The sequence below is a fragment of the Mauremys reevesii genome, unplaced genomic scaffold, assembly GCF_016161935.1.
Source record: "Mauremys reevesii isolate NIE-2019 unplaced genomic scaffold, ASM1616193v1 Contig5, whole genome shotgun sequence".
Lineage (NCBI taxonomy): Eukaryota > Metazoa > Chordata > Testudines > Geoemydidae > Mauremys > Mauremys reevesii.
In genome coordinates, this window is record NW_024100862.1 from 1,192,167 (window position 1) to 1,220,052 (window position 27,886).

At 43.8% G+C, this 27,886-nt stretch overlaps 1 protein-coding gene across 1 annotated transcript in view; it reads left to right on the forward strand.

The window, feature by feature from the left end:
* The window catches only part of LOC120394302 (butyrophilin subfamily 3 member A2-like), a 31,757-nt gene extending 18,307 nt beyond the window's left edge, over positions 1 to 13,450 (forward strand). The window contains exons 8-13 of the mRNA XM_039518555.1: positions 3,754 to 3,780; positions 4,309 to 4,335; positions 5,972 to 5,998; positions 8,276 to 8,296; positions 8,497 to 8,523; positions 11,486 to 13,450. Coding sequence (XP_039374489.1) covers positions 3,754 to 3,780; positions 4,309 to 4,335; positions 5,972 to 5,998; positions 8,276 to 8,296; positions 8,497 to 8,523; positions 11,486 to 12,051 — 695 coding nt within the window. The 3' untranslated portion in view covers positions 12,052 to 13,450. The remainder of the gene's footprint in view (positions 1 to 3,753; positions 3,781 to 4,308; positions 4,336 to 5,971; positions 5,999 to 8,275; positions 8,297 to 8,496; positions 8,524 to 11,485) is intronic.
* The last annotated feature ends 14,436 nt before the right edge of the window (positions 13,451 to 27,886 follow it).

Consider the following 27,886-nt stretch of genomic DNA (forward strand, 5'->3'; position numbering starts at 1 on the left):
AATCTGCCCTGGAGGAAAATTCCTTCCCGACCCCAAATATGGCAATCAGTTAAACCCTGATCATGTGGGCAAGACTCATCAGCCAGACACCCAGGAATGAATTCTCTGTAGTAACTCAGATCCCATTCCATCTAATATCCCATCACAGACCACTGGGCATACTTACCTGCTGATAATCAAAGATCAATTGCCAAATTAATTACCAAAATTAGGTTATCCCATCATACCATTCCCTCCATAAACTTATCAAGCTTAGTCTTAAAGCCAGATATGTCTTTTGCACCCACTACTCCCCTTGGAAGGCTGTTCCAGAACTTCACTCCTCTAATAGTTAGAAACCTTCATCTAATTTCAACTGTAAACTTCCTAGTGTCCAGTTTATATCCATTTGTTCTTGTGTCCACATTGGTACTAAGCTTAAATAATTCCTCTCCCTCCCTAATATTTATCCCTCTGATATATTTATAAAGAGCAATCATATCCCCCCTCAATCTTCTTTTGTTTAGGCTAAACAAGCCAAGCTCTTTGAGTCTCCTTTCATAAGACAGGATTTCCATTCCTCGGATCATCCTAGTAGCCCATCTCTGAACCTGTTCCAGTTTCAATTCATCCTTCTTAAACATGAGAGACCAGAACTGCACACAGTATTCCAGATGAGATCTCACCAGTCCCTTATATAATGGTTCTAACACCTCCTTATCTTTGCTGGAAATACCTCGCCTGATGCATCCTAAAACTGCATTAGCTTTTTTCACAGCCATATCACATTGGCGGCTCATAGTCATCCTGTGATCAACCAATACTCCGAGGTCCTTCTCCTCCCCTGTTACTTCCAGCTGATGTGTCCCCAATTTATAACTAAAAATCTTGTTATTAATCCCTAAATGCATGACCTTGTACTTTTCACTATTAAATTTCATCCTATTACTATTACTCCAGTTTACAAGGTCATCCAGATCTTCCTGTGTGATATCCTGGTCCTTCTCTGTGTTAGCAATACCTCCCAGCTTTGTATCATCCGCAAACATTCTCCCTTTTTGTGCCAAGGTCAGTAATAAAAAGATTAAATAAGATTGATCCCAAAACTGATCCCTGAGGAACTCCACTAGTAACCTCCTTCCAGCCTGACAGTCCACCTTTCAGTACAACCCGTTGTAGTGTCCCCTTTAACCTGTTCCTTATCCACCTTTCAATTTTCATATTGATCCCCATCTTTTCCAATTTAACTAATAATTCCCCGTGTGGAACCGTATCAAATGCCTTACTGAAATCGAGGTAAATTAAATCCACTGCATTTCCTTTGTCTAAAAAATGTGTTACCTTCTCAGAGAAGGATATCAGGTTGGTTTGGCACAATCTACCTTTTGTAAAACCATGTTGTATTTTGTCCCAATTACCATTGACCTCAATGTCCTTAACTACTTTCTCCTTCAAAATTTTTTCCAAGACCTTAGATACTACAGATGTCAAACTAACAGGCCTATAGTTACTCGGATCACTTTTTTTCCCTTTCTTAAAAATAGGAACTATGTTAGCAATCCTCCAGTCGTACGGTACAACCCCTGAGTTTACTGATTCATTAAAAATTCTTGCTAACGGGCTTGCAATTTCATGTGCCAGTTCCTTTAATATTCTTTGATGAAGATTATCTGGGCCCTCCGATTTTATCCTATTAAGCTGTTCGAGTTTGGCTTCTACCTCGGATGTGGCAATATCTACCTCCATATCCTCATTCCCATTTGTCATCCTACCATTATCCCTAAATTCCTCATTAGCCTCATTAAAGACTGAGGCAAAGTATTTGTTTAGATATTGGGCCATGCCTAGATTATCCTTAACCTCCATTCCATCCTCAGTGTTTAGCGGTCCCACTTCTTCTTTCTTTGTTTTCTTCTTATTTATATGGCTATAGAACCTTTTACTATTAATTTTAATTCCCTTTGCAAGGTCCAACTCTACATGGCTTTTGGCCTTTCTCACTTTATCCCTACATGATCTGACCTCAATAAGGTAGCTTTCCTTGCTAATCCTTCCCATCTTCCACTCCTTATAGGCTTTCTGCTTTTTCTTAATCACCGCTCGGAGATGCTTGCTCATCCAGCTTGGTCTACAACTCCTGCCTATGATTTTTTTCCCCTTTCTTGGGATGCAGGCTTCTGATAGTTTCTGCAACTTTGACTTGAAGTAATTCCAGGACTCCTCCGCCTTTAGATCCACAAGTTCTTCAGTCCAATCCACTTCCCTAACTAATTTCCTTAATTCTTTAAAGTTAGCCCTTTTGAAATCAAAAACCCGAGTCCCAGATCTATTTTTGTTTATCCTTCCATTTAGTTTGAACTGAATTAGCTCATGATCGCTCGAACCAAGGTTGTCCCCAACAACCATTTCTTCTATGAGGTCCTGACTACTCACCAAAAACAAATCTAAAATGGCATCCCCTCTTGTTGGTTCTTCAGCTACTTGGTGAAGAAATCCATCAGCTATCACATCCAGAAAAACCTGAGCCCTATTATTATTACTAGCACTTGTCCTCCAGTCTAATTCTGGGAAGTTAAAGTCTCCCATGATCACACAATCCCCATTAGTGTTTACTTCATTAAAAACATTAAAGAGGTCTCTATCCATATCCAAATCAGATCCCAGTGGTCTGTAGCACACCCCAAGCACTATCTCAGGGGAAGCTCTAGTAGCTTGCTTTCCCAGTGTGATTTTTGCCCAGACAGACTCTGTCTTATCCAGAGGTTTGAATAAGCTCCTAAGTATATCTAAGTAACTTAAGTTACACTGACCTAAGTGCCGGTGTGGACAGCACTATGTCAGTGGGAGAATGTCTCCTACTGATAAAGTTATAGCTTATAGTTATAATCCACTATAAAAAATAAGAAAGGAACCAAGAGTAAATCACTCAAAGTATAATTTAAACTAAGAACAGTTTATGTAATGACTGAATAACTGTATATGATAGATTAAACAAGACTAATTTTTAGACTATCATATAACACCAGAAAACCTTCATACATAAATACAATCTGAGAATGAAAAAATATTATGTAATTTACTTTTAAAAAGTATTAATAGATTTTGATTCATGAATGATGGGGATCTGTTTGATACTGGTTAGCTATATAGTTTCATTCAGATATACATAGGCAGATTATGTTAATATATTATGTTGGCTGAGATAAACCGTTTGTCCAAGGCAGTACTCCTCTGTCAGTCAAATATATTCTAATGTCTAAGGCTGTATGTGAGAGATATATCAAAATCACGGGAATACTGCATTTTTCAACAAAGTCCAAAGTTTGGCCTGTTCAAAATTTTGAGGGGGGGGGGGTCACTATTTTTTCTTCCAGAAAGTGTTTATGTTCTGTGGAAAACCTACAGTATTCATTCAAACACTGCACATTTCTAAAACAAAAACTTTTGGGTTTTGCATGAACATTTTAAATTTTGACTTTTTAACAAACAAGGCCCATTCTCAGTTATACCTAAAAATGTAGTGAACTATACAACTATTCAAATAAAGTAAAAAACATTGTGATATGATCATGGATTAAATCAGTGAGTTTACACTCGATTTGCTCCACTGTAACTGAGAGCAGAATTTGACCCATACAGTATGAATGATTGTATTTTAAAATAAATTATAGAAATAGGTGTAAAGTGTAATGCATATTTCATAAATGCCATAAAATAGACTAAACAACATTTGCCTTCTATCTTACAATGATATTTAAATATCATTTCTTTCAGAAAAAGAACGTCTGCTCTCCACACTAGGTGAGTCTGCAAATGCTCTTATGGTTCGTCATTTCTCTTATGTGTGTTCATGTGAATGTATAGAAGAAAGGCCACCATCCCCAAATATTTTTGTCTGGTTAACAAGCCCAGTCAAGTTCTTATATGAGTTTAGATTTTCAGTATTAAATATGGATAATTGAATGCAGATCATTTCCAAGTGAAATGCTCTTTCTTGGATGTATGTAGAGACATTTTTAGATGTTTTTAAAATGTTATGGGTTATTTATTATTTTAGAAATTGTTTTCATATCCATTTTGCAAAGACTTGAATCTGGTGTAACAATGGAATAATATGGAATAAAGTGTCACAGCCCACCTCACAGCTTTTCACCCAGGAACCCAGGATTTAGTTTGGGACAGCTTTCTGGCCTCTGTTATAAAAGAGGTCAGGCTAGGTTATCACAATGTCCCCTCTACCCTTGAAATCCATGAACTCTCTCAATTAAAGCCAATCACTATCCCAGTAACATGCATTTGTTCTTGTTTTTCATTCATTTACTCTTTTAGAGACAAACAAAAGGACAGATCAAATAGGTAAGTCTCATTTTATTAAAATACTCAGTGTAGACAGACAGAGCTTTGCCATAAATGAAAATAAGCTGCTTTATAAAAATGAACAGCAGCATATTATTTGAATGACTATTATATGTATTTTATTTTCAGTCACTGTCAGAGATTATTAATAAATGGGGCTGAACACTAGAAAAAGTGATCATACATAGCTGCCTACTTACTGACATCATAATCATTGCTCGCATACTAGGGACTGGATAGAGATCTCCACTGGTGTCTCTATGCCTTTGACCCTCTCCTATGCCCTCTCTCCCTGTGGGACATCATTTGAGCACACAGCTTATACTAGTTCTTCTAAAACAAAGACTCATAGATCATCTTCTTCACCTCTTAGCTCTTCCCTCCATTCAGTCACACATCTCTGATTGCCTTTCAGATGCCACTCCCAGGCTGTCTTGCCACTAGCAACTGCAAAACAAATTTATTTTCCTCAAAATCCCTGTTTTCTTCCTCCCTTCTCTATCACCCTTGGAATGCAGCTTTGTCATCATTTCCTTCTCCTCTCTCTCCATTTTCCCATAGGTTGATGGAGTTGGCAGGATTTGACTATTTTGTGTTCTTCCACAATGATATTGGCTCATTCTACTCAATTTCCATCACCAAAAGTCTTCTCCAGCTTTCAGCTTGACCACCACAACGTCCACCTTTACAACCTGCTAGACTCTCACCGCATCCCCTCCCACTTTCCATTGACTCAAATTCTGCTTGACTAGTCACCTAATTTCTCCCCTGATCTAAGTCCACCTTTCTCTTCATATTCTTTCACTGGCTTTCCCTTGCAATCTACAACAAAGATGTGATTGTTGTCCTAAAATTCATCTCCTGTCTCATTTCTCCAAAATAGTTTCTCGTCTCTCCTCCAGCACCTTCTTTGCTTCACCTGCAAATTTCATTCCATTTTTCATCCATGATTTCTTCCCATGTGTCCCCATGCTTAAAAACCTCACGACCAATGATGATCCAAAGTCCCTCCACATTATAACTGCAAGTCTCTTATTAAAACACATTTCACTTCTAATGCCTGTAAACCAGAGCTCCACAAAGTAAAGCTGCTTGAAAAAATGGAAACAATTTTCACAAACTTTTTTTCCAATTTTCCCCTTTATAATTTCTTCACAGTTCTGAAATTAAAAAAAACCTGATCTGCTCCATCATATAATGAGATAAAAGAAATATTAAACAAACATACATGCATTTAAAGATTAATTGTGGAACTAACTAAGAGGACTCTGCTAAACATCTTTGTCAGTCACTCTTATTGCATAGCATCCTTCATCTCTACAGGAAATTGTCAGTGTACATTACATGCTCTTAGTGGCAGGGGCCTTGTTGAGTTAAATGTCTTAAAGCTTGTAACATGCTGTTGGCACACTACAAATAATACAAATAATGACAGAGATCACTCAAAGCCTCTTCAGATGGCTATTAAATATTGAGTGAGAATTTAGCAGGATCCCTGCTATGCATGGGTAATAGTAGAATTCTCTATTAATAGTTTTCACAACATTTTCCATGGATCACTCTCTCTTTGCTCACTCTCTCAGTTCTTATTCTCTCTCTGCTGTTCATTGCACTAATTTTAATTACTATTTTGCAGCAATTCAAGACATACAAGAAAATATTGGTAAGAAAACTTGTCTATTTTGTTACTTGTCTTAGAATAAAAGAGGTGAATGTTCTGGTGAGTCTGCCCAGGGCATCTGGAAAGTGGAGCCCAATAAATGTAGTCATATACCAGCCTGTGAGATTCTGCTTCCACTTCAGGAACAGAAGATCTGCCATACTGGGTCATTGCAAAGGTCCATCTAGCCCGCTATCCTGTCTCCTACACTGGCCAGTACCAGAGCTTCAGGGGGAGTGTATAGAGCAGCCAATTCTGAGGAGATCCATCCTAAGCTTCCCCACCTGTCTTCTGGCTATCAGAGATTTAGGGTCACCTCCAGCAAGAGGTTGCATCCCCGACCATCTTGGCTAATACCCATTGATAGACCTGTCCTCCATAAATATATCTAGTCCTTTTTTGAACCCATTTATAAAATTAGCCATCACAACATACCAGGTTGACTGGGTGTTGGGTGAAAACAGTACTTCCTCTTGTTGTATTGAACCTGGCTATTAATTTCATGGTGTGACCCCTGCTTTTTGTATTTTGAAAGCAAAGCATGTGGCCCGTTATCCCCACTCTTTTGGGGTTGAGAAACATTCTCCTTTGATCATGAGTCTCTCTCGCTCTCTCAATACATTATAACAAAACTGTGGGCACAAATAATTTTTATTTATTTATTTATTACTATAACACCTAGCCAAACTCCACTGTGGTAGCAGCTGTACAATATATATTTGATGAATTACAGTAGCATCTATCAGAGGGGTAGCCGTGTTAGTCTGGATCTATAAAAGCAGCAAAGAGTCCTGTGGCACCTTATAGACTAACAGACATATTGAAGCATGAGCTTTCGTGGGTGAATATCCACTTTGTAAGATCCCAGTCATGGCACTTGCTAGATGTTGTGTATTCTTTGTTAGGTGAGTTACAGTAGCACTTAGTATCCTCAGGCATAACCCAAGAGCCCATAGTGTTCAGTGCTGTACCTTATTTAGTAGGTGTTTTATGTAGAGCAGGACCCCATTGCTCTAGGTGCTGTACAAAAACAGAACAAAAAGACAGCCCTTGCCTCAAGGGGATTACAATCTAAGTAAGACTACAGATGTTACTATTCTACACATCACGGCCACTGGGACCTCCATGACAACAACATAGATGGAACCCAGATCTCTCCTATTTCTATAACACAGGCACCTACTGCTTCAGCTAAACAAACGTCTTCAATAACTGTTAGATATATAGGGCTTGTGAAATGCAGGTGAACAGTTCTGATTCCATCCAGCAGAAGGCGCTGGTGATACACACACACACTTGCAAAATCATTAAAATGTAGTGGCCCTGTCTACCTTAGGATTATAGCCTAGATGCAAAGGGTAATGACATCTTTATACTTACACAGATTCAGGTATATAATGATAGGATGTGCACTAACCACAGTGCTGAGATTATCAATGTTAATGCTTGTGAGGTTTTGTTATTTTTTTAAGAAATTATCTTTGTTTTAAAACCACGGCAGTCATTGGAACTGCAACAGGGATGAATTTGGCTCATTTCGTTTTTGCAACATCGCTATTAGGGAGACAACAATCATATGAGCTAACACATTCTACACTGTACATCAGTATCACACAAAAATTGTGAGGCAGGACTCAACAGTGCTAGACAATAGCACTGGTAAATGATGATGTTTCAGATAAGAACTAAAAATGTTTATTTCTGGTGCTTGATTGTATGATATAGGTACAATAATTTATGTACGATTTATGAGGCTACAACTACAAAAACAGATTCCAGTAGTCACCTTTGGCTAGAGGCACTTTGAATGGCTGAGTTAACTGAATATAAAGATGTTGGTGAATACAATTGAATATAAAGATGTTGGGGAAGTATTTATATAATGGAATGAACCAACATTGCTCTTTGCTTTGTGTCTTTGATAGTCACAGCACAGAGATTGTAACATATCATTGTCAATAACATTTATGCCTAGGATTTTCAAGGGAGCTTAAGGAAAATAGATGCCCAGCTCTCATAAATCTCAGCCTCAGTGGCCATGCTATTGCCACTCTTCCAGTAAAGAAGCTCTAAAACTAAAAGCTTAGTTCTTACTTAGGTGAGTAGTCTCGTTAACTGTAATGGGACTGTTACCATGGTTAAAGAACTACTAGCACAAAAAAAATTGCCTGACTGAGCCCCATTGTCTAAGCATTGTTTATACAGAGTTCTTAGAATTTTAAAAACAGTATCAGAAAAGAACTAGTTAGGGTCAGTGACTGAAGTTTCCTTTCATTTCAGATCGACTCTCAGGAGAGCTGGGTAAGTTGATTGGTTTTAAATTATCCGCTTATTCTTTAAATGAAAATTATAATTATTGCTCATGTATTAATTAGATTAAAACAGCATGGAGATGAGTGTGCTATAAACACATGGGTAGACAGACAGAAGATATTTTAAACTCCATTGTATTTCCCTGTGCCATAGATTGTCAAGGCAGTAATTGCTTTTTCCCTCTGTAGAGTTGAGAAGAGCTCAGAGCTATGCAGGTAAGTTCCATTGCATACAGTAAACCTGTTATCTGTAAATTATGAGATTTTCTTTGACAAATTAATATTTGAATTGAAAATCATTCCTTGTGCATTGACTGGATATATTTACAGATGATATAAACATATGTTATATCTCTCAGTCCCTCGGTACCTTAAATTCTATTGTATTGACCTGTTTCTCAACAGAAATAATTATCTGTTAAGCGTTAACGATGAGCTCAATGCTGTAGAAACATGTGGAAGGTCTGGTCTCTGTCAAGAACAGTTTACAGTTGAAGGCCCCAGTCCAGCACAGTGTTTAAACACGAGCATGACTCTAAACATGAATAGCCCTGTTGTCAATTGTTAGCTATGTGTGTGTTCTTTCTGTGTGCTATGTCGTCTCTGCGCAGATCGCTGACACGGCAGACCTCAATTGAATTGCTCAAAAAGACCACAGACTTGGGTCAGTAGTGAAGACTCTTGGCCAGGTTGATTGTCAGTGAAGTATGGTAATAGCACCTGGCAGACTCTATGGGGATATTAAGACATGTATGCCCGTTACAATGAACTCGGCTCAGTGAGCAGCAGGACTCTCCGCTCCCCCCTAGTCTGGACAGACACCCCCTCTGTGATCCCTCTTATACACTGATACAAACACATCACGTATTGCCCCTCTGACATGGTTAGTTACCACTCTTAACCTCGTACCTATTGGTTCACTCAAAACATCTCTATCCACCGCACTGTCATCCTGATCTTAACCTTAGGAGGGGTCAGTGTGTCCCGGTACTATCTTTGGGGAGTGTATTTACACTGTAACCTAGTACCAGAGTGTTCCGATACTACCCATCTGGAACGTGAATACTTTGTGTCTAGGAGTGTTTGTATTTTTTGCTATGCCAGCCCTCTCCTTGCCAAGTTCATGTATTGGATAGTGAACCTGCAAGCAGGCATCTGCTTTGTAACAGGGCCTGACTTTTGTTCATAGCCTGACTTTTGCTAATTTTCCTTTATAGCAGCAGGGCCTGACTTTAGTTCAGGCCTTAGGCCTCATACCAGGCCCTTTATTCCAGGTTCTCAGGTTCTCTCTTTCTACTACAAGCCCCATTATTGGTGCCTAATAAATAGAGAAAAATATTCATACACTGCATGTTATGGATAAAACCTAAATGGTACTTATGTCTTATAACATGATTTTGGGTGTATGTGTGTTTCTGCAACAGCATTTTGCTTTTGTGGATTAATATTAGTGATGTTTTACCTAAGAAGAAACATCAGTGTAGAGAGGATGTGTGCCTTGTATACTAAGAGAAGAGAGGTTGCCAGGAATAAGAGGAAGCATGGGAAAAGGCAGAAAGATGAGGGGGAGAAGAATAAACAGGGAATGTTGGGGTGAGAATCTGGTGGAGTGAAAGAGGGAATAGTGAGAGACGAAGGTGCAGAGGCAGGTTCCCTATGCAGAGCCTTGAAGATGTGGATGAAAAGCATGATCCTGATGTGCAGGGTCAGAGAAAGACAATGGAGGGATTAAAGAAGGTGACTGACAGGTGAGACAGTGAGACACAGAGCATGTGAGGAGCCTGAATTGACCTCTTCTGGTTTAAATGAAAGTTGGGATATGAGGTGCAAACTGGGGAGGTGAGAGAGGAGGAGGTTGTGGGAAATGTGGATGCATGAGATGACCAAGGACTGGAGAAGCATTTTAGTCATAGGGATAGGCAGGGAGAGGTGGATTGTTGAGATGTTGTGAAGAAAAAACAGACAAGTTATGTCAGCAGAGAGACCAGGTGAAGATAACACCAAGGTTGTGAGTCTGTGCACCAGGGTTAAGACAGAGTTGCCTCCAGCAGTGGAGAAAGGCAGGAGAGTGAAGGTTTTGGGAAGAAGACCGAGTTCAGTGTTAGCGATATGGTGTTTAAGCTGGCAGCGGAAGAGCGTATCTGCTGTGAGCATTCCCAGAGTTCTACAGGCAGAGCAGGGGACCTGACTGCACCATTTTAAGTGTGCTGCTTGACGCTCCCCTTCATACTGGGAGCTCTGGGATGGACCATGTGTCTGGAAGATCAAGCCTGAAATAAGCCTCTTATTTAAAGACAAAGCAATTGCAGAATAGAGCCTCATTCCAGGAGTAATTCACCCTTTGAGTCCAGTTTTTAAAGCACTTGTGGTTTATAACATAACACTAGAATTTCACATCCTTCTGGTCAGTTGTGGTGGCCTTACAATGTGGCACAGCATTGTATGATTCTTGCCTTGAGAGAGAGAGAGAGTGCGTGCGCATGCACACACGCACACACACACACACACATTATACAGCACATAGGATTTGGTCCTGCAAGGTGCTGAGTACTCTGACCTGATCCAAGGAAACACTTGCACTCAGTTCAGCTACTCGTGTTCTGATGCACTTTGCTGGGCTACAGAGCTCAGCACATTTCAGGATCAGACCTCTAGTACTTTTCCTAATCATTTTTCCATAGCAACACATAGGAAGTATCCTGCTTCTCTTCACTAAAGGAGTGGGAGCATCTGAATAGCACGTCCAGCAGCCATCCAACCACAGCAGGGCAGGATGGGTCAGAGTGATGTGTATGCAATATGCTCCTTATTCCTCCTTACTGCTACTCACAAAGGAGAAGCTTGTATCTCACCTCCAGAAATTGCTTCCTCCTGGCCCAAAGCCAGCAGATGTTGCTCCCTTGGAGCAAAAACAGAACAGCAGGGACCTTAGCAGCTCCCCTGCTGCCTTACTCCAGTACTGGAGTGTAAGAACAGGAAGAGCTCCCCATGCCCTCTCCCTGCCCCAGGGCTGGACTTTGCCTGCAGAGTGTGTAAATTACTGGTATGCTTATGTTTATATGAATTTGTCATTTTAAAATTCATTTCTCCCCGTTTTTTCCCTGTCTCTTCTCTTTACTCTGACTGTCCCTGATTCACTCCTTACTAACCAGGGAACCATTCCGGTTTCTCTCCCCAGTTCCCATCACTCTGGATCCGGATTGCAAACACCCAGAACTCAAACTGTCAGAGGATCGGAAAAGAGTCTGGCAAGAACCTGCATCTCCTGAGCTGGATGCAGCCTCCGGGGCCCTGCTCGTGGTGGGGAAGGAGGGGTTTATGGCAGGGAGGCACTACTGGGAGGTGGAAGTGGGGAAGAAACTGGATTGGGAGCTGGGAGTGCTTAGTCAGTTGGCGAGGGACAGAGTGAAAAGAGAGAAGGCAGAGAAACTCCCTGAGGAGGGATATTGGTCTCTGAAGAGATCCCAGGGAGACTTTTTTTCAAGCATAGAAAATGCTAAGATTGAAAAGAAGGATATGAAATATAAAGTGATTGGTGTTTTTCTGGATCAGGAAGAGGGAAGAATCTCATTTTATGATGCAAGACATATGTCCCTCATCACAACTATCCCTGCAGGGTTTAATAATAAAATTTGGTACTACCCATTCCTCAGTCCCAGGAACAACACAGGTGAGCAGAAACCACTAGCAATCCTCCCCATCAGAGCCCCTATTCCTTTAAAGCCTCTAAGAAAGGAAAACTGAGCTTTAGTTACTTTAGAGAAGTAAAATTCAAAACAGAGGGGAGAAGGGAATGTAAACACGTGAAACACCAGAAACAGTAAAATAAGCAAATAGAAATTGAAGATAAAATAAAACACATAAAACAGAAGAAAAAGAGACAAAAACGCTTGTCATAGGCTTGTTGACTCAGAAGTCGAAATCAATAAATTCTGAAAGGAGACTTGTCTTCATAGAAATATTTTTAACTTTGTTGCATTTTTTTAAAACAGGAAAATACTTTAATGACAAAATCTTGGGGGCGGGGGGTGTTGAGATGGAGGGGAAATGAAAGTGTGATATTGCCAAACAATGTAGCAATAGTTAGAAAAGACACTATTATGGATGGCTACCCACAGAGAAGAGGATAAAATCTTGCAATTATTCAGTTGCTGATTAGGAGTTATACAGGAATGGTTATGAAGAAAAATTAAATTTCTAATACAAACCTTCAAAAAGCACATTAGCTCTCCCCTGTGACATCTAAAGCAATACTAGGAAGAGAGAGTTTGATTATGCAATACAGAAAATTAAGGTTATGAATAGAGTGTAACTTTATGCTCTCTTGGAAGTCCGCAGATGTTTTCTGCTGCCTTTGTAAGTGGTTAGACCTCAAAGAGTGGTGTTGTCATTATGATGTATTTTTTATTCAACTGTCCATATTTCAGTAAACATGGAACCTGCCTCTGGGTGTATTTCACTGATGGGGATAATTCTCTAACTTTGGCTCTATTGATCCCAGTAGTTATAGTAGTTTTGTTAATACATTATATAAATCTGTAGGTGCTCCTGAGTCACTAATGGAGCTTAAGCCACACAAAATTTATTATATTCCTCAGAAACCTTGAAGTAGTTTATACATGACTCCTGGGCTTCATATTCTACTTTTCCCACACTAGCTCAAGCAGTTTAGGAATTAAGATGAGTCATGAAGTGTTAGGAACTTTCTCAACAAGCAAAACCCCCTTGTGTCTCCAAAACACCTGCCCAGTTCATCTCAAATAATCAAAAACAAAACTATTCTACCGATGGAGGAAAAAAGAGAGTAGATTTTAATACTTCTCTTTCTCTCTCTCATGATAAAATATATATTTTATATAAACCGATACCAAGAGGGAGGCAGTATAACCTAGTTAATCAATCTCTGGAGTGCGGTTCATGAGACCTGGTTTCTGTTCTCAGTTCTGCTGCTCTTCTGGGTGACACTGGCGCAGTCACAGTCTCTCTGTGCCTCAGTTTCCCCAGCTGTACAATGGGGATAAGGAAACTGACATCCTTTGTAGAACACTTTGAGATCTACTGATGAAAAGTGCTGTATAAAAGCCAGGTGTTGTTATTACTCTAAACACCAAATACATGTTCTTTTCCTCTTTTAGTCTACTTATTTTGTGTGGTTTTATTTTCATGCATTATTCTTCCTCTAAGAAGAATCCAAAGCTGCTTATTTCAATGCAACTGAAACACTTTAAAAATACCTGGTGCTTTAAAATCAATTTGAACATCACCTGTCCAACAAATACAACCTGAAATAATCCATTTGGATAATGCAGCATCATGCTAGCTGTTTGTGCTTATCATTTGGATTCCTGCACCCTGGCTTTTCAATTATACAACTTCCTTCCGTTCTTTGGTGTCTCCAAATAAACTGACCTGAGTAAAATCCATCTTTATGGATATTTGTTGCTCTTGTATTTAAACTGTGTGGGTCAAGGTGCAGAGGTATTTTGAGGAGGCAGATTTACTGAGGTGCAGGTGTGTCTCAGGAACAAATTATGCAATGTAAGTGTCCTAGAAGGGCAAATCATCCCAGCCAGGGCTTTGTCAAGCATGACCTTAAAAACCTTAAGGAAGGAGATTCCACCACTTCCCCAGGTAACCCATTCCAGTGCTTCACCACCCTCCTAGTGAAATAGTTTTTCCTAATATCCAACCTAAACCTCCCCCACTGCAACTTGAGACCATTAATCTTGTTCTGTCATCTGCTACCACTGAGAACAGTCTAGATCCATCCTCTTTGGAACCCCCTTTCAGTTTAGTTGAAAGCAGCTATAATATAGCCCCTCATTTTTCTTTTCTGCAGACTAAATAATCCCAGTTCCCTCAGCCTCTCCTCATAAATCATGTACTCCAGCCCCCTAATCATTTTTGTTGCCCATTGACTCCTTTTGTGACTTTGGGCAGGTCACTTAATCTCTCTCTCCCTTGCATTTCTCACTCTACAATTGGGATACTAATGTTCACTCACCTTTCTACACCCTTAGTGCCCAAGAAAATGAAGCCCAAGCCCAGACATCTACACTGCAATTAAACTGCTCCATAGCCCAAACCTGCAAGCCCGAGTTAGCTGTTATGAGCCAGCTGCAGGTGTCTAATTGCAGCATTGGCATATCCTTATGAAGCTCTCAGCCACAGGAGTGCTTTAGGGGCCTTGTCAGCAACTTGCATTGCTAGGAATGTGCATCACGCCAGGAGTACCTGAAGAGGCTGTTTCATCTCTGCGGCACTTTGCAAGGATTGCTGGCTCCTGCACAGCAGGAAGGAGGCCCATTTCTGCATATTGGAATGTGGGATCCTGGGTGCTTGGCAGAACTGTAGATGATCCAGCTGAACAGGGTAAAGTTCTTCAGAACTCAAGTGAACTTCACAGGGATAATAAGAGTCCATGTGGTGCCTAAAATCACAGCCTGAAACACCAATTTCATTATCCCATTCAAAATTTAAAAACTGAAAATACAACTGTAAAATTCAGGGCAGGAACCTTATGACTATCTTGTTTCATATCAGGCTGCTTCTACATCATAAAGTGCATTCATCGATTAATTATCTGAAACAGAGAAAATGTATATCTCTATATCCCTAAAGGTGAATAAAAATCATTCACCCTGAATCGCCTGTTATTGGATTCCCTGGTGAAGACGTTACCCCCTCCCTTGCCAGGTGATATCCACAAGTATCCCTGGGGACATCACTCTCCATGGGAGACTTGTTTGACCCCAGGAAAATATAGATTTGAGTTCCAGAGGAAACAAAGAAGAAACAAGATCAGAGATACCAGGATTAAATAGAGTTCTTTCAACATGAAATGAAACAGGAAACATGTCTCTAAAGCTGAAGAATGTCCAAGTCTCTGACACAGGGAATTACATGTGCTGAGTGGTTTCTGAGAACTGGTATTATGATTTGGTGATTGAAATGGATGTGACAGGTCAATAAAGGTAATATTCAATCTTTTAGTATAAGAGATTTTATTATTGACAGAAAGAGATAAGGATCTCAATTAAGTCTTGGTGAAGCTCTTTTGTAGTCAACTCAATTATGTCAGGAATGAGAAGAGCTGTGAGAATGATTTGTGGTTTCAGAGAACAGACACGAAAATATGAAGCCCTAGAAAGCCTGCCTCACAGTGAGATACTAAAGAACCTCCATCTATTTAGTTTAACAAAGAGAAGTTTAAGAGGCAGTTTGATCACAGTTTATAATTACCTGCAGGGGGAAGAGATTTCAGATATTAGAAGGTTTTTTAGTCACGCAGAAAAAGGCAAAAGAAGATCCAGTGCCTTAAATTTAAGGTCAGCAAAGTTCAGATTGGAAATATGATCCAAATTTGTAACACTGATGATAATTAACTTTTGGAACAGATTACCTTTTACATCAAGGTTGGATATCTTTCCAAAAGATACCACCTCAAGCTGCTGGTCTCAACCCGGAAACAATCAGGTGAAATCTATGTCCTGCATTATACAGGAGGTCAGACATAATGGCCCCTTCTGGCCTTAAAAACTATAGACTTGGCCTCAAATGCTTATTAGCAAGATTGTCTAGTGAACCAACACACTCGGCAATTTGGTTCTTTTAACCTCTGATCCACAAGTGAGAAAGAGAGCGAGGGTGTGTCCACACAGGATTTCACTTCTCTTATAGATTGTGAAATGATATCAAGAAAAATAAGTTTTCTTGAAGTACTGCTGACTGCAGTACACTTTGAGACACAACATCTTTGTTTGAACTTGATGATGAAAGCTCCTCAGATTAACATGAGGGGAGAAACCTGTATAAAAGCTCAGTGGGAAAAAGAGGCTGGGAATTTCCCTCTAATGAAAAGATCAGTTCCCAAATTATGATAGACCTCATAAGCTGCTTTTGTACACAAGGTGCTGTCTGTGGTGCAATTCGGCCAGACTCTGGGCTGTTTGGGCAAGGCATGCAGGTCAGAGGGATGGTTCCCTGAGCCCTAGGTGCTCTGGCTAGATAATAAAGGACAAAACAGAACAGAAAAGCTAACCACTATCAACACAAAGAAACCCTCTGGAACCTTCACTATTGAAAGTTGCATTAACATAGAATCAGGATCAGACAGTGAAGGAGAGGAAGGTGATCAGGAACAGTTAACATGGATTCACCAAGGGCAAGTCATGCCTGACCAACCTGATTGCCTTCTATGATGAGATAACTGGCACTGTGGATATAGGGAAAGGAGTGGATATGAGCTATCTTGACTTTAGCAAAGCTTTTGATATGGTCTCCCACGGTATTCTTGCCAGCAAGTTAAAAAAGTATGGATTGGATGAATGGACTGTAAAGTGGATAGAAAGCTGGCTAGATTGTCGGGTTCAACAGGTAGTGATCAATGACTCGATGTCTAGTTGGCAGCCGGTCTCAAGCAGAGTGCCCCAAGGTCAGTCCTGGGGCCAGTTTTGTTCAACATCTTTATCAATGATCTGGATGATGGGATGAACTGCACCCTCAGCAAGTTTGCAGATGACACTAAGCTGGGGGGAGAAGTAGATACACTGGAGGGTAGGGCTAGGGACCAGAGTGACCTAGACAAATTGGAGGATTGGACCAAAATAAATTTGTTGAGGTTCAACAAGGACAACTGCAGAGTCCTACACTTAGAAGGAAGAATCCCATGCACCGATACAGGTTGGGGACCAACTGGCTAAGCAGCAGTTCTGCAGAAAAGGACATGGGGATTACAATAGACGAGAAGCTGGATATGAGTCAGCATTGTGCCCTTGTTGACAAGAAAGCCAACGGCATATTGGGCTGTATTAGTAGGAGCATTGCCAGCAGATTGAGGGAAGTGATTGTTCCCCTCTATTCAGCCCTGGTGAGGCCACACCTGGAGTATTCTGTCCAGCTTTGGTCCCCTCCATTACAGAAGGGATGTGGACAAATTGGAAAGAGTCCAGCAGAGGGCAATGAAAATGATTAGGGGGCTGGGGCACATGTCTTACGAGGAGAGGCTGAGGGAACTGGGGTTATTTACTCTACAGAAAAGAAGAGTAAGGGGAGATTTGATAGCAGCCTTCAACTACATGAAGGGGGTTCCAAAGAGGATGGATCTAGACCGTTCTCAGTGGTGGCAGATAACAGAACAAGAAACAATGGTCTCAAGTTGCAGTGCGGGAGGTCTAGGTTGGATGTTAGGAAACATTATTTCACTAGGAGGGTGGTAATGCACTAGAATGGGTTACCTAGGGAGGTGGTGGAATCTCCATCCTTAGAGATTTTAAAGGCCCAGCTTGATAAAGTTGGGATGATTTAGTGGCTGTTGGTCCTGCTTTGAGCAGGGGATTGGACTAGATGACCTCCTGAGGTCTTTTCCAATCCTAATATTCTATGATTCTATGAATGAAATCTCCTGCAAAATAATCAGCAGCATGCTAAAGATGGCAAGCGAGTGTAGAGTCCCGATTTCAGATGAGTGCACATTGGGGTCAGTGACTGTAGAATCAGTAAAGAGGCTGCGCAAATGGAGCACTGGGTTAGGATTCAGGAGGTCTGAGCTCTGTTCCTCAGTGTTCTGCTGATCCGCTGAGTGACACTGGGTGTCAAGGCTGAATCGCCACTCTTTCACTTTGAGTGCGGAAGATGGGGGCCCGCAAAGATTCTAAAAATTAATACTGGCCACTCCAGGCTTGTATTACACTCCCAAGGTTACAGCTTCTTTCTGACCTTGGCTTGGTAAATGCTGCCTCCACCCAAATGCAAAAAAAAACCCTTTGAACCCAGGAAGAAGCACTTGGGAATTCCCCCTGTGGGGTACCCTCAAGCCCTTTCACACACACCCCTCCTCCGGGGAAAAGCTGAGAAAGAAAACAAAGGAAATTAGCTGTGGCTACCAGCTAATCCAACAACATACACAAACCTCTTAGAACACCAAAAATCCAATCCTGTTCTTAAAAAAGGTAAATTTTATTAAAAAGAAGAAGGAAAAAAAATACATTTGGAACTTAGGCTTTTTGCTAGATCTTAAAAGAAACAATTACAAAAATTAAGCACCCAAAATAGCTTTCTTGGGGGTTCAGCTTAAAGGTTACAAGCAAATGAAAGCATCTGGGGTTAGCACAGAGGAGATCCACAAGCCAAGATAATAATAATAATAATAAAAATTAATTGCATCTATTTAAACATGCCCTGCCAATAATTTCTTCTAGGTATGGAAGATGAATTTTTATACCTGGTTCAACCTTACACAGCGTTCCTGCTGCCCTCTGTTCCTCTCTTTCCCAGAGAGACCCAACACACAAACAAAGGGAAGGTTTTTTTCCTCCATTTTAAAAAGTTCTAGCCCTCCCATTGGCTCTTTTGGTCAGGTGTCCACTCCCTTTTTTTTTCTTTACCTGGGGGACTTTTTAACCCTTTACAGGTAAAGCAAATAAAGAACAGCTACCAAGAGGGATTTTACAGCTAAGTGGCTGTCTGTGTGTCCATCAAAGGGAGCTTCCCCCCACTTTATTTATCACACACCACCCAAATTACAGATGGTGCTGGCCAGCCTGGTTCAGGCTCGGTCCACACCAGCTGGGATTTCTTCCTGGAGGTTTAGGAAACAGAGTTAATAAGTATCAGAGGGGTAGCCGTGTTAGTCTGGTTCTGTAGAAGCAGCAAAGAATCCTGTGGCACCTTATAGACTAACAGACGTTTTGCAGCATGAACTTTCATGGGTGAATACCCACTTGCATCCGAATAAGTGGGTATTCACCCACGAAAGCTCATGCTGCAAAACGTCTGTTAGAGTTAATAAGATACATGCACCTCTAATTTTATTAATTAGGCCTGGTCTACACTAGGACTTTAATTCGAATTTAGCAGCGTTAATTCGAACTAACCGCTCAACCGTCCACACCAGGAAGCCATTTAATTCGAACTAGAGGGCTCTTTAGTTCGAATTTGGTACTCCACCTCGACAGGTGGAGTAGCGCTAAATTCGACATGGCTAGCTCGAATTAGGCTAGGTGTGGATGCTAATCAAACTTAGTAGCTCCGGGAGCTATCCCACAGTGCACCACTCTGTTGACGCTCTGGACAGCAGTCCGAGCTTGGATTCTCTGACCAGCCACACAGGAAATGACCCGGGAAAATTTGAATTCCTTTTCCTGTCTGGGCACTTTGAATCTGACGTCCTGGCTGGACATCGGGGCGAGCTCCGCAGCACCTGCAACGATGCAGAGCTCTCCAGCAGAGGAGTCCGGGCAATCCAAGAATAGAAAGAGGTCCCCAGCATGGACAGACCGGGAAGTCCTGGATCTGATTGCTGTGTGGGGCGAGGAGTCTGTGCTCTCGGAGCTGCGCTCCAACAAGCAGAATGCAAAGACCTTCGAGAAGGTCTCTAAAGCAATGATAGAGAAAGGATACAGCCGGGATGTGATGCAGTGCCGCGTGAAAGTCAAGGACATGAGACAAGGTTACCAAAAAGTCAGAGCGGCAAACGGACGCTCCGGAGCACAGCCCCAGACATGCCGCTTCTACGAGGCACTGCATGCCATTCTCGGTGGGTCTGCCACCACTGCCCCACCAGTGACCGTGGACTCTGAGGATGGCATAGTGTACCTGGACAGTTTCTCAGCGATGTTCGCCGATGGGGAAGATGAGGAAGGGTTTGTGGAGGACGGCGCAGGCGACAGCGAACACAATACCGCTTGCCCTGACAGCCAGGATCTCTTCATCACCCTCACAGAGATCCCCTACCAACGCTCCCCACCCGTTAACCCGGACTCAGAATCAGGGGAAGGATCAGGCGGTAAGTGCTATAAACATGGAAACTTTTATTTTTTAAAAAACGGGTATAGAAAAAATAGAAATACTATATACAAAATTTTACATGTCAAACTATATAAATAGTAGGTCCACACATATAGGGATTGAACAATAATCCTCTTGGGACAGTTCAAGAAAGCTCTCAGAGAGCAGCTCGAAAAGCCTCCGCAGGAGGTTCCTGGGGAGAGGTGCCTTATTCTGTGCTCCATGGAAGCACACTCTTCCGCGCCAGGAGATCCTAATGTAGAGAGGAATCATCGCCTCCACCAGCATTGCTGCATATGGTCCTGGTCTGTGCAGGGCTTCCAGTAGCATCCGCTCTCTCTGACTGCGAGTGACCCGCCTCAGGGTGATGTCGGTCTGGACAGGCTGCATCTAAGTCGGGCAATTAGTGTATTGTTACTATTGTTAACCGTTTACAATTAGGTTGCATAACAACGACCCTCGCTTAACAGCCACATGCTGGAGGCCACAGAGAACAAGCAGACATTGATCTTTCCCGTGCACTTGCGGGAGGGGCTGGAAAAGGCTCAGCCTTTCTGCTTTCCAGATTGCCTTTAGCAGGAGAGCACAGCTATCCACTAACTGATAAGCATGATCTACTTTAAGGCTTACCAGGACTGTCTGCAAGACGGATTATGCTGTCTCTCCCCGCTTGTCCGCTCTCCTGTGCAATGGCGCCGCCAATGAGAGCGTATTCCAAAATCTCGAACTTGTCCTGAGATCTCGTGGAACTTGGTGCCCTGTATGGTCTTGTTCAGAGAAACTGACTAGACTGTGTTCACTGTTCGCAAACATGTATCTGTTCAAGGAAATCATTTACTGTTTCCCATCACACAGCTTCTGCTCTTTCCCGGACTGCACCGGCATCCCCCTCGCAGAGGCTGGCTCAGATTAGGCGGCGAAAGAAAAAGACTCGGGAAGAGATGTTCGCGGAACTGATGGCCTGCTCCAGAGCCGAGGCGGCAGAGCAGAGACAGTGGAGGGAGAGCCTATGTCAACAGCATCGCACACACATCGAACGGGAGGATAGGTGGTGGCAGGAAGACCATCAGGCGACTCAAACGCTGCTTGGGCTAATGAGGGAGCAAACGGACATGCTCCGGCGCCTTGTTGATGTTCTGCAGGACCGCAGGCAGGAGGAGAGAGCCCCCCTGCACTGTATCTGCAACCACCCTCCAACGCCAAGAAGTCCTGTCCCCCCCTCACTGAAAATTACAAGACGGAGGGGCGGTAGGGGCTGTGAGAACTGTCACTGCACCACAGCTGAGCGCTAATGTTCCACACACCTCTGATGCTATAACTGTTTAGAAGCGCTTCCCTTACAGGATCACCCAGTCCCAAATCCAAGTTTCATCACCCCACTATGTAGTAGATTAATAAAAGCTGTTTGCTGTTGTTCACTCTTTCCGTCACGTCTTTCGTGTCAGAAGACTGTGTATGTAGGGGGGGGCAGGGGATTGATAATTGCACGGGATAGCCTACATTAGCAGGGTACAGACTATCGGGGGCAGGATCAACTGCAGGGCACACACAGACTGCATTCAGTAGTCACCAGGGTCCCTCTGTGTGGTGTATGCTGCCCCGGGTCATTCTGTGATGTGTACGCTTGTCCACGGTCCTAGCGCCTGCCACCCCCTAATGTTAAGGCATGCTGCCCTTACCATGCACTTCCACCGTAGGCGCGATCCTCTCCGCTGCCCTGAGCCCCAACAAGAGCCCTCATCCACGGACAGATACTCACCCTTCCCCCACACCCCTCACCCCTTCCTACGCCCAAACCCACAGCCCAGAGCCTGCATCCAAATCCCTATGCAAAGACGGCACCACTCGCCCCTTCCTGCAAACCCACCCCTACATGCACAACCACTTGAAACCGTCCCCCACCCCAGAGACCTATGTAGGAGCAGGAGGCTGTCCGTCCTGTATTGCACAAGCGGTCTGTACATCAGTGCACACCGTACCCAGCACAGTATGCATCCATGTTCCAAACCCTGAACAGAAATTCAAAGTAAAGGAAAGATTTATTAAAAATAACTGTTCCATTTAATTTGTTTAAAAACGTGTTTTGGAAGTGGGGGAAACTTGGAGAACGGGGTATGTAACCGCAGATCTCACTCAACACATAGAGACACAGGCCCAGGATCAGCTTCTCTTAAAATCAAGTGTAGAGTCATAGGTTACCCTGCTCTCCGAGGAAACTTGCTTTCAAAGCCTCCCGGATACACAGCGCTTCCCGCTGGGATAGTTTTTCGGCACGGGTGTCTGGCTGAGCGTAAACAGCAGCCAGGTGATTTGCCTCAACCTCCCATCCGGCCAAAAAGGTCTCGCCCTTGCTCTCACAGACATTGTGGAGCACACAGCAAGCAGCAATAACTACGGGGATATTCTTTTTGCTGATGTCCGAGCAAGTCAGTAAGCTCCGCCACCTCCCCTTAAGACGTCCGAAAGCACACTCCACCACCATTCTGCACTTGCTCAGCCGGTAGTTGAAGAGTTCCTTCTCACTGTCCAAGGCGCCTGTATAGGGCTTCATGAGCCAGGGCATTAGCGGGTAGGCTGGGTCCCCGAGGATCACTGTAGGCATCTGCACATCCCCAACCGTTATTTTGTGGTCTGGGAAGAAAGTTCCTGCCTGGAGGCGTCTAAACAGACCAGAGTTCCTGAACACACGCGCGTCATGAACCTTGCCCGCCCACCCAACGAAGATGTTGGTAAAACGTCCCCTATGGTCCACCAGTGCTTGCAGCACCATTGAAAAGTAGCCCTTTCGGTTAATGTACTCGCTGGCCTGGTGGGCTGGTGCCAGGATAGGGATGTGAGTCCCATCTATAGCCCCACCGCAGTTTGGGAATCCCATCGCGGCGAAGCCATCTATGATGTCCTGGACGTTTCCGAGAGTCACTACCTTTGAGAGCAGTTGCTCAACGATTGCGTGGGCTACTTGAATGACAGCAATCCCCACGGTAGATTTGCCCACGCCAAAGTGGTTCGCTACTGACCGGTAGCTGTCTGGCGTTGCAAGTTTCCAGAGGGCTATGGCCACTCGCTTCTGCACACTCAGGGCTGCTCGCATCCGTGTGTCCTGGCGCTTCAGGGCAGGGGCCAGCAAGTCACAGAGTTCAAGGAAAGTGCCCTTACGCATCCTGAAGTTTCGCAGCCACTGTGATTCATCCCAGACCTGCAGCACTATGCGGTCCCACCAGTCCGTGCTGGTTTCCCGGGCCCAGAATCGCCGTTCCACACCATGAACTTGACCCATTGCCACCATGATCTCCACTGCGCGGCGTACCCTGCTTTGTGAGAGGTCTGCGCCACTCTGTGAATTCCTGTCCTCACCGCGCTGCCGGAGCCTCCTCGCCCGATTTCTCAGCAGCTGACTGTGGAAGAGGTGGACAATAAGGTGCGAGGAGTTGACAACGGCCATAAGTGCAGCGATGATCGCAGCGGGCTCCATGCTCGCAGTGCTGTGGCGTATGCGCTGTAACTGACAAGAGAAGGGCGCGAACAGATTTCCCACCGGCGCTTTCAGGGAGAGAGGGCGGGAGTGACGGTTCAATAATGATAGTTACCCAAAACCACCCTCGGCACATTTTTTCCCCCAGCAGGCATTGGGGGCTCTACCCAGCATTCCAATGGGCAGCGGGGACTGCGGGAACTGTGGGATAGTTTCCCACAGTGCACCGCTTCCAAAGTCGACGCTGGCCCCGTGAATGTGGACTCAGAAATTTGAATTAGTGTATTTAGTATGGATACACAAATTCGACTTCATAAGGTCGAATCCACAAATTCGAACTAAGTTGATTCGAAATAGTCTTGTAGTGTAGACAAGGCCTTACATGAAGAACTAAACAGTACTTTTTACATTTCAAGGACTACAATGACTTAGAATACAGGGACATTTTCACCTGGCTAATTCTGGGAAACTTTCCTGGGAGAGTGCATCAGCCACTTTGTTAGAGGCTCCTGAAATGGGCAGTATTTCAAAATCAAAGTCTTAAAGCGCTAAACTCCAGTGAAGAAGTTTTTCGTTAGTCTTTTTGACTGTGTGAAGCCACTTTAGTGCAGCATGGTCAGTCTGCAGGTGGAGCCACCATCCCCAAAGGTATGGGCATAGCTTCTCCAGAGCATACAAAATATGATAACATTCTTTTTCTGAGCCTGACCAGTGGCTTTCCCTTTCAGAAAGTTTTTTTGCTGGGAAAAACAAAAGGACGGAATTGTTGATCTGGTCCTTCCTGCATTATTACTGCTCCTACACCATGCTCGGAAGCATTTGTGGTTTCGAAGTCCGGGGACCTCAGTACAGGGTCAGATGTAAGGGCTGCCTTAAGCTGGTTAAAGGCTTTTTGACACTTCTTAGTCCACTGAATGGCATGGAGGGATAGCTCAGTGGTTTGAGCATTGGCCTGCTAAACCCAGAGTTGTGAGTTCAATCCTTGAAGAGGCCACTTAGGGATCTGGGGCAAAAACTGGTCCTGCTAGTGAAGGCAGGGGGCTGGACTCAATGACCTTTCAAGGTCCCTTCCAGTTCTAGGAGATTGGTATATCTCCAATTATAAATTTGGCTGTTTTTTCCTGGTTAGGTCTATCAGTGGGGTAGCAAATTTGGCTGTACATCATCAGTAATACCCAGGCAAGCCCAAGAAGGATTGTACCTGCTTCTTTGACTTAGGGACAGGCCAATTTTGGATAGCATTTACCTTAGCCTGTACGGGGTTGATAGTACCTTGACCCACCTGGTGTCCAAGGTATGTTACCCTGTTTAGGCCTATTTGACACCTTTTGGCCTTAACGGTTAATCCTGCCTCCCTTATGTGCTGGAAGACAGCTTGGAGGTGTTCCAGGTGTTCTGCCCATGAATCTGAGAATATAGCCAAGGTAGATGACTGCAAATTCCCCAAATCCAGCCGGAAGGCTATCTACCAGTCTCTGGAAGGTGGTAGGTGCATTTCTCAGTCCGAAAGGGAGCACATTAAATTCATAAAGTTCTACATGGGGGATGAAGGCTGACCTTTCCTTGGTGGGGTCATCTAGCGGCACTTGCCAGTACCCTTAGTTAAGTCTAAGGTGAAGATGAACTAGTCACATCCCAATTTCTCCAATACCTCATCTGTGCGTGGCATTGGATAATTTTCTGGGCGAGTTACAGCATTTAGTTTATGGTAGTCCACACAAAGTGGATTTCCCCATCTGGTTTGGGAACCAGAACCACTGGAGAGGCCCATGAACTTTCAGAGGGGCAGATTACACCCAGCTGTAACATGTCCTTGATCTCCCTTTCTATTGTGGTTTTGGCTTGAGGAGCCATCTGATAGGGTTGGGCTCTATTTGGGCAAGCATTACCTGTGTCAATGGAGTGGTATGCCCATTCTGTCTGTCCTGGGTGGCTAAAAACATTGTCGTGAAGCTGGTGCACAGCTCCTGGATTTTCTGTCGCTGCTTACACCCAATGGTCATGGAAAGGCGCACCTCTACTACGCCACTTTTGCTTTTTCAGTCATAGTAGGCTCCTGCAGGCTGTAAACTGGGCTGTAAACTGGAGAACCCTGATTTATTGGGAATAAAAGGATATTAGAGAATTAACATGCTATACTTTAGGTTTTAGGGTAGAGTTTGGGAATGCTATGAGATAATTAACAGCTCTCAGGCACTCTCAGACCATAAATGGGCCCTCCCATGATGCTTACATCTTATTGGCCTGGAGCGCTTTCAGGACCATGACTTGGTCACCTACTCTGAAGGAACGCTCTCTGGCATGTTTATCATGCCAGGCCCTTTGCTCTTGTTGAGCATCCTGTAGGTTTTCTCAAGCAAGGGCTAGAGAGTCTTTGAAGGTGTTTTGCAGGTTGATTACAAAGTCCAACATGTTAGTTCCTGGAGAAGATGTAACCCCCTCCCATTGCTGCTTCACCAACTGTAATGGCCCCTTAACTTCATGGCCATAAATGAGTTCAAAAGGTGAAAATCCCAAACTGGGATGCAGTACAGCCCTGTAGGCAAAGAGCAACACTAGATCCCAGTCATCAGAGTGCTCATTCACGAATTTGCATCTTGTGGCCCCCAAAGTCCCATTAAACTTCTCCACTAGGCCATTTGTTTGATGGTGGTAAGGGGTGGCAACCAAGTGGTTCACCCCATGAGCTTCTCAAAGACGTTTCATGGCCCCTGCCAGGAAGTTAGCTCCTGAATCTGTAAGGATGTCGGGGGGCCAACCTACCCTGGCAAAAATGTCTGTCAATGCCTTGCTCATGCTTTTAGCCCTGGTGTTGCTTAGAGTTACTGCTTCCGACCATTGGGTGGCAAAATCCATGAAAGTCGGTATGTACTGCTTTCCTCTGGGTGTCTTCTTAAGGAAAGGACCCAGAATATCCACAGCTACATTCTGAAATGCAGCCTCAATGATGGGGAGTGCCTGGAGAGGAGCCTTGACCTGGTCTTGGGGCTTTCCCACCATCTGGCACACCTCACAAGACTGGACATAGGTAGAAACATCCTTGCCCATTCCCTCCCAGTGAAATGACTTCCCCAAATGGTCCTTGTTCCTGTTCACCCCAGCATGGCCACTAGGATGATTGTGGGCTAAATTCAAGAGCTTTTCCCTATACTTTCTTGGAACTACCAACTGTCTCTAAGGATGCCAGTCCTCCTTGTGCCCCCCAGAAAGGGTCTCCTTGTATAAGAGTCCTCCTTCTATAACAAACCTGGACCTATTAGAAGAGTTGAGAGTTGGTGGGTCACTCCGTGCCACCGTCCAAGCTCCCTTGAGTCTCTCATCTGCTCTCTGCTCTGCCTGGAACTGCTCCCTTGATGCTGGAGACATTAGTTCCTCACTGCGTTGTGGACTTGGTTTTGGTCCCACTGGAAGCGATGCAGGTGATGGGATTGGTGCACTAGGTGGTATTTCAGGCTCCAGTTGAGCCTCTTGCGCCAGTTTAGCTGCTGCTGCAGGTGCAGGCTCTGTGGTGCCCTTTGGTGCTGGCTCCCCTGACACCAGTGGGGTTGCAAGCACAGGCTCTGGTGTGGACTGCTCCACCAGTTTTGATTTTTTGGCTGGTTCTGACTGAGTTTCAGGAACTGGATCTACAACTACTGCCATAGACTCTGGTTTGGGATCGGGTTCCACCACGTCTGGCTGGGTTCCTGAAGAAGGTTCAGGAATGGAGTTAGGTGTGGAGGCCTGGTTAGCCTGGCTGTGGGTGACCATCCCCAACCTTTCTGTTAGCCGCATATGGTTGGCTAAGTCTTCTCCCAGCAGCATGGGAATGGGATAATCATCATAGACTGCAAAAGTCAACATTCTGACCAGCCCTTGTATTGGACAGGCTACCTGGCTGTAGGCAAGTTAAAAGAGTTGGCCTTAAAGGGTTGCACCGTAACTTGGGCCTCTGGGTCGATGAATTTGGGATCCACCAGGGACTGGTGAATAGCTGACACCTGTGCTCCAGTGTCTCTCCATGCAGTAATCTTCTTCTCACCCACACTCACAGTTTCCCTTTGCTCGGGGGTATTTGCGAGACATCTGGGCATGAAGGCTCTTGGTGGGAATCCGGTGTGATGAGTTGTAGTTGGCTGATGCTCTTGGGGCACTTGGCCTTCACATGCCCCAGCTCATTACATTTAAAGCATCACCCAGCTAACTGTGGACTGGGGCAAGGTGGGTAGTTGGAGAGTGGAATGGTGGTGTGAGAAGGCATCTGGGGGCTCCCTGGTTCTGTTCTCACTTGCAAGGTGGGACTTTGGGCTGACCCTATCAGATGCTACAGGTGTGGTGCTC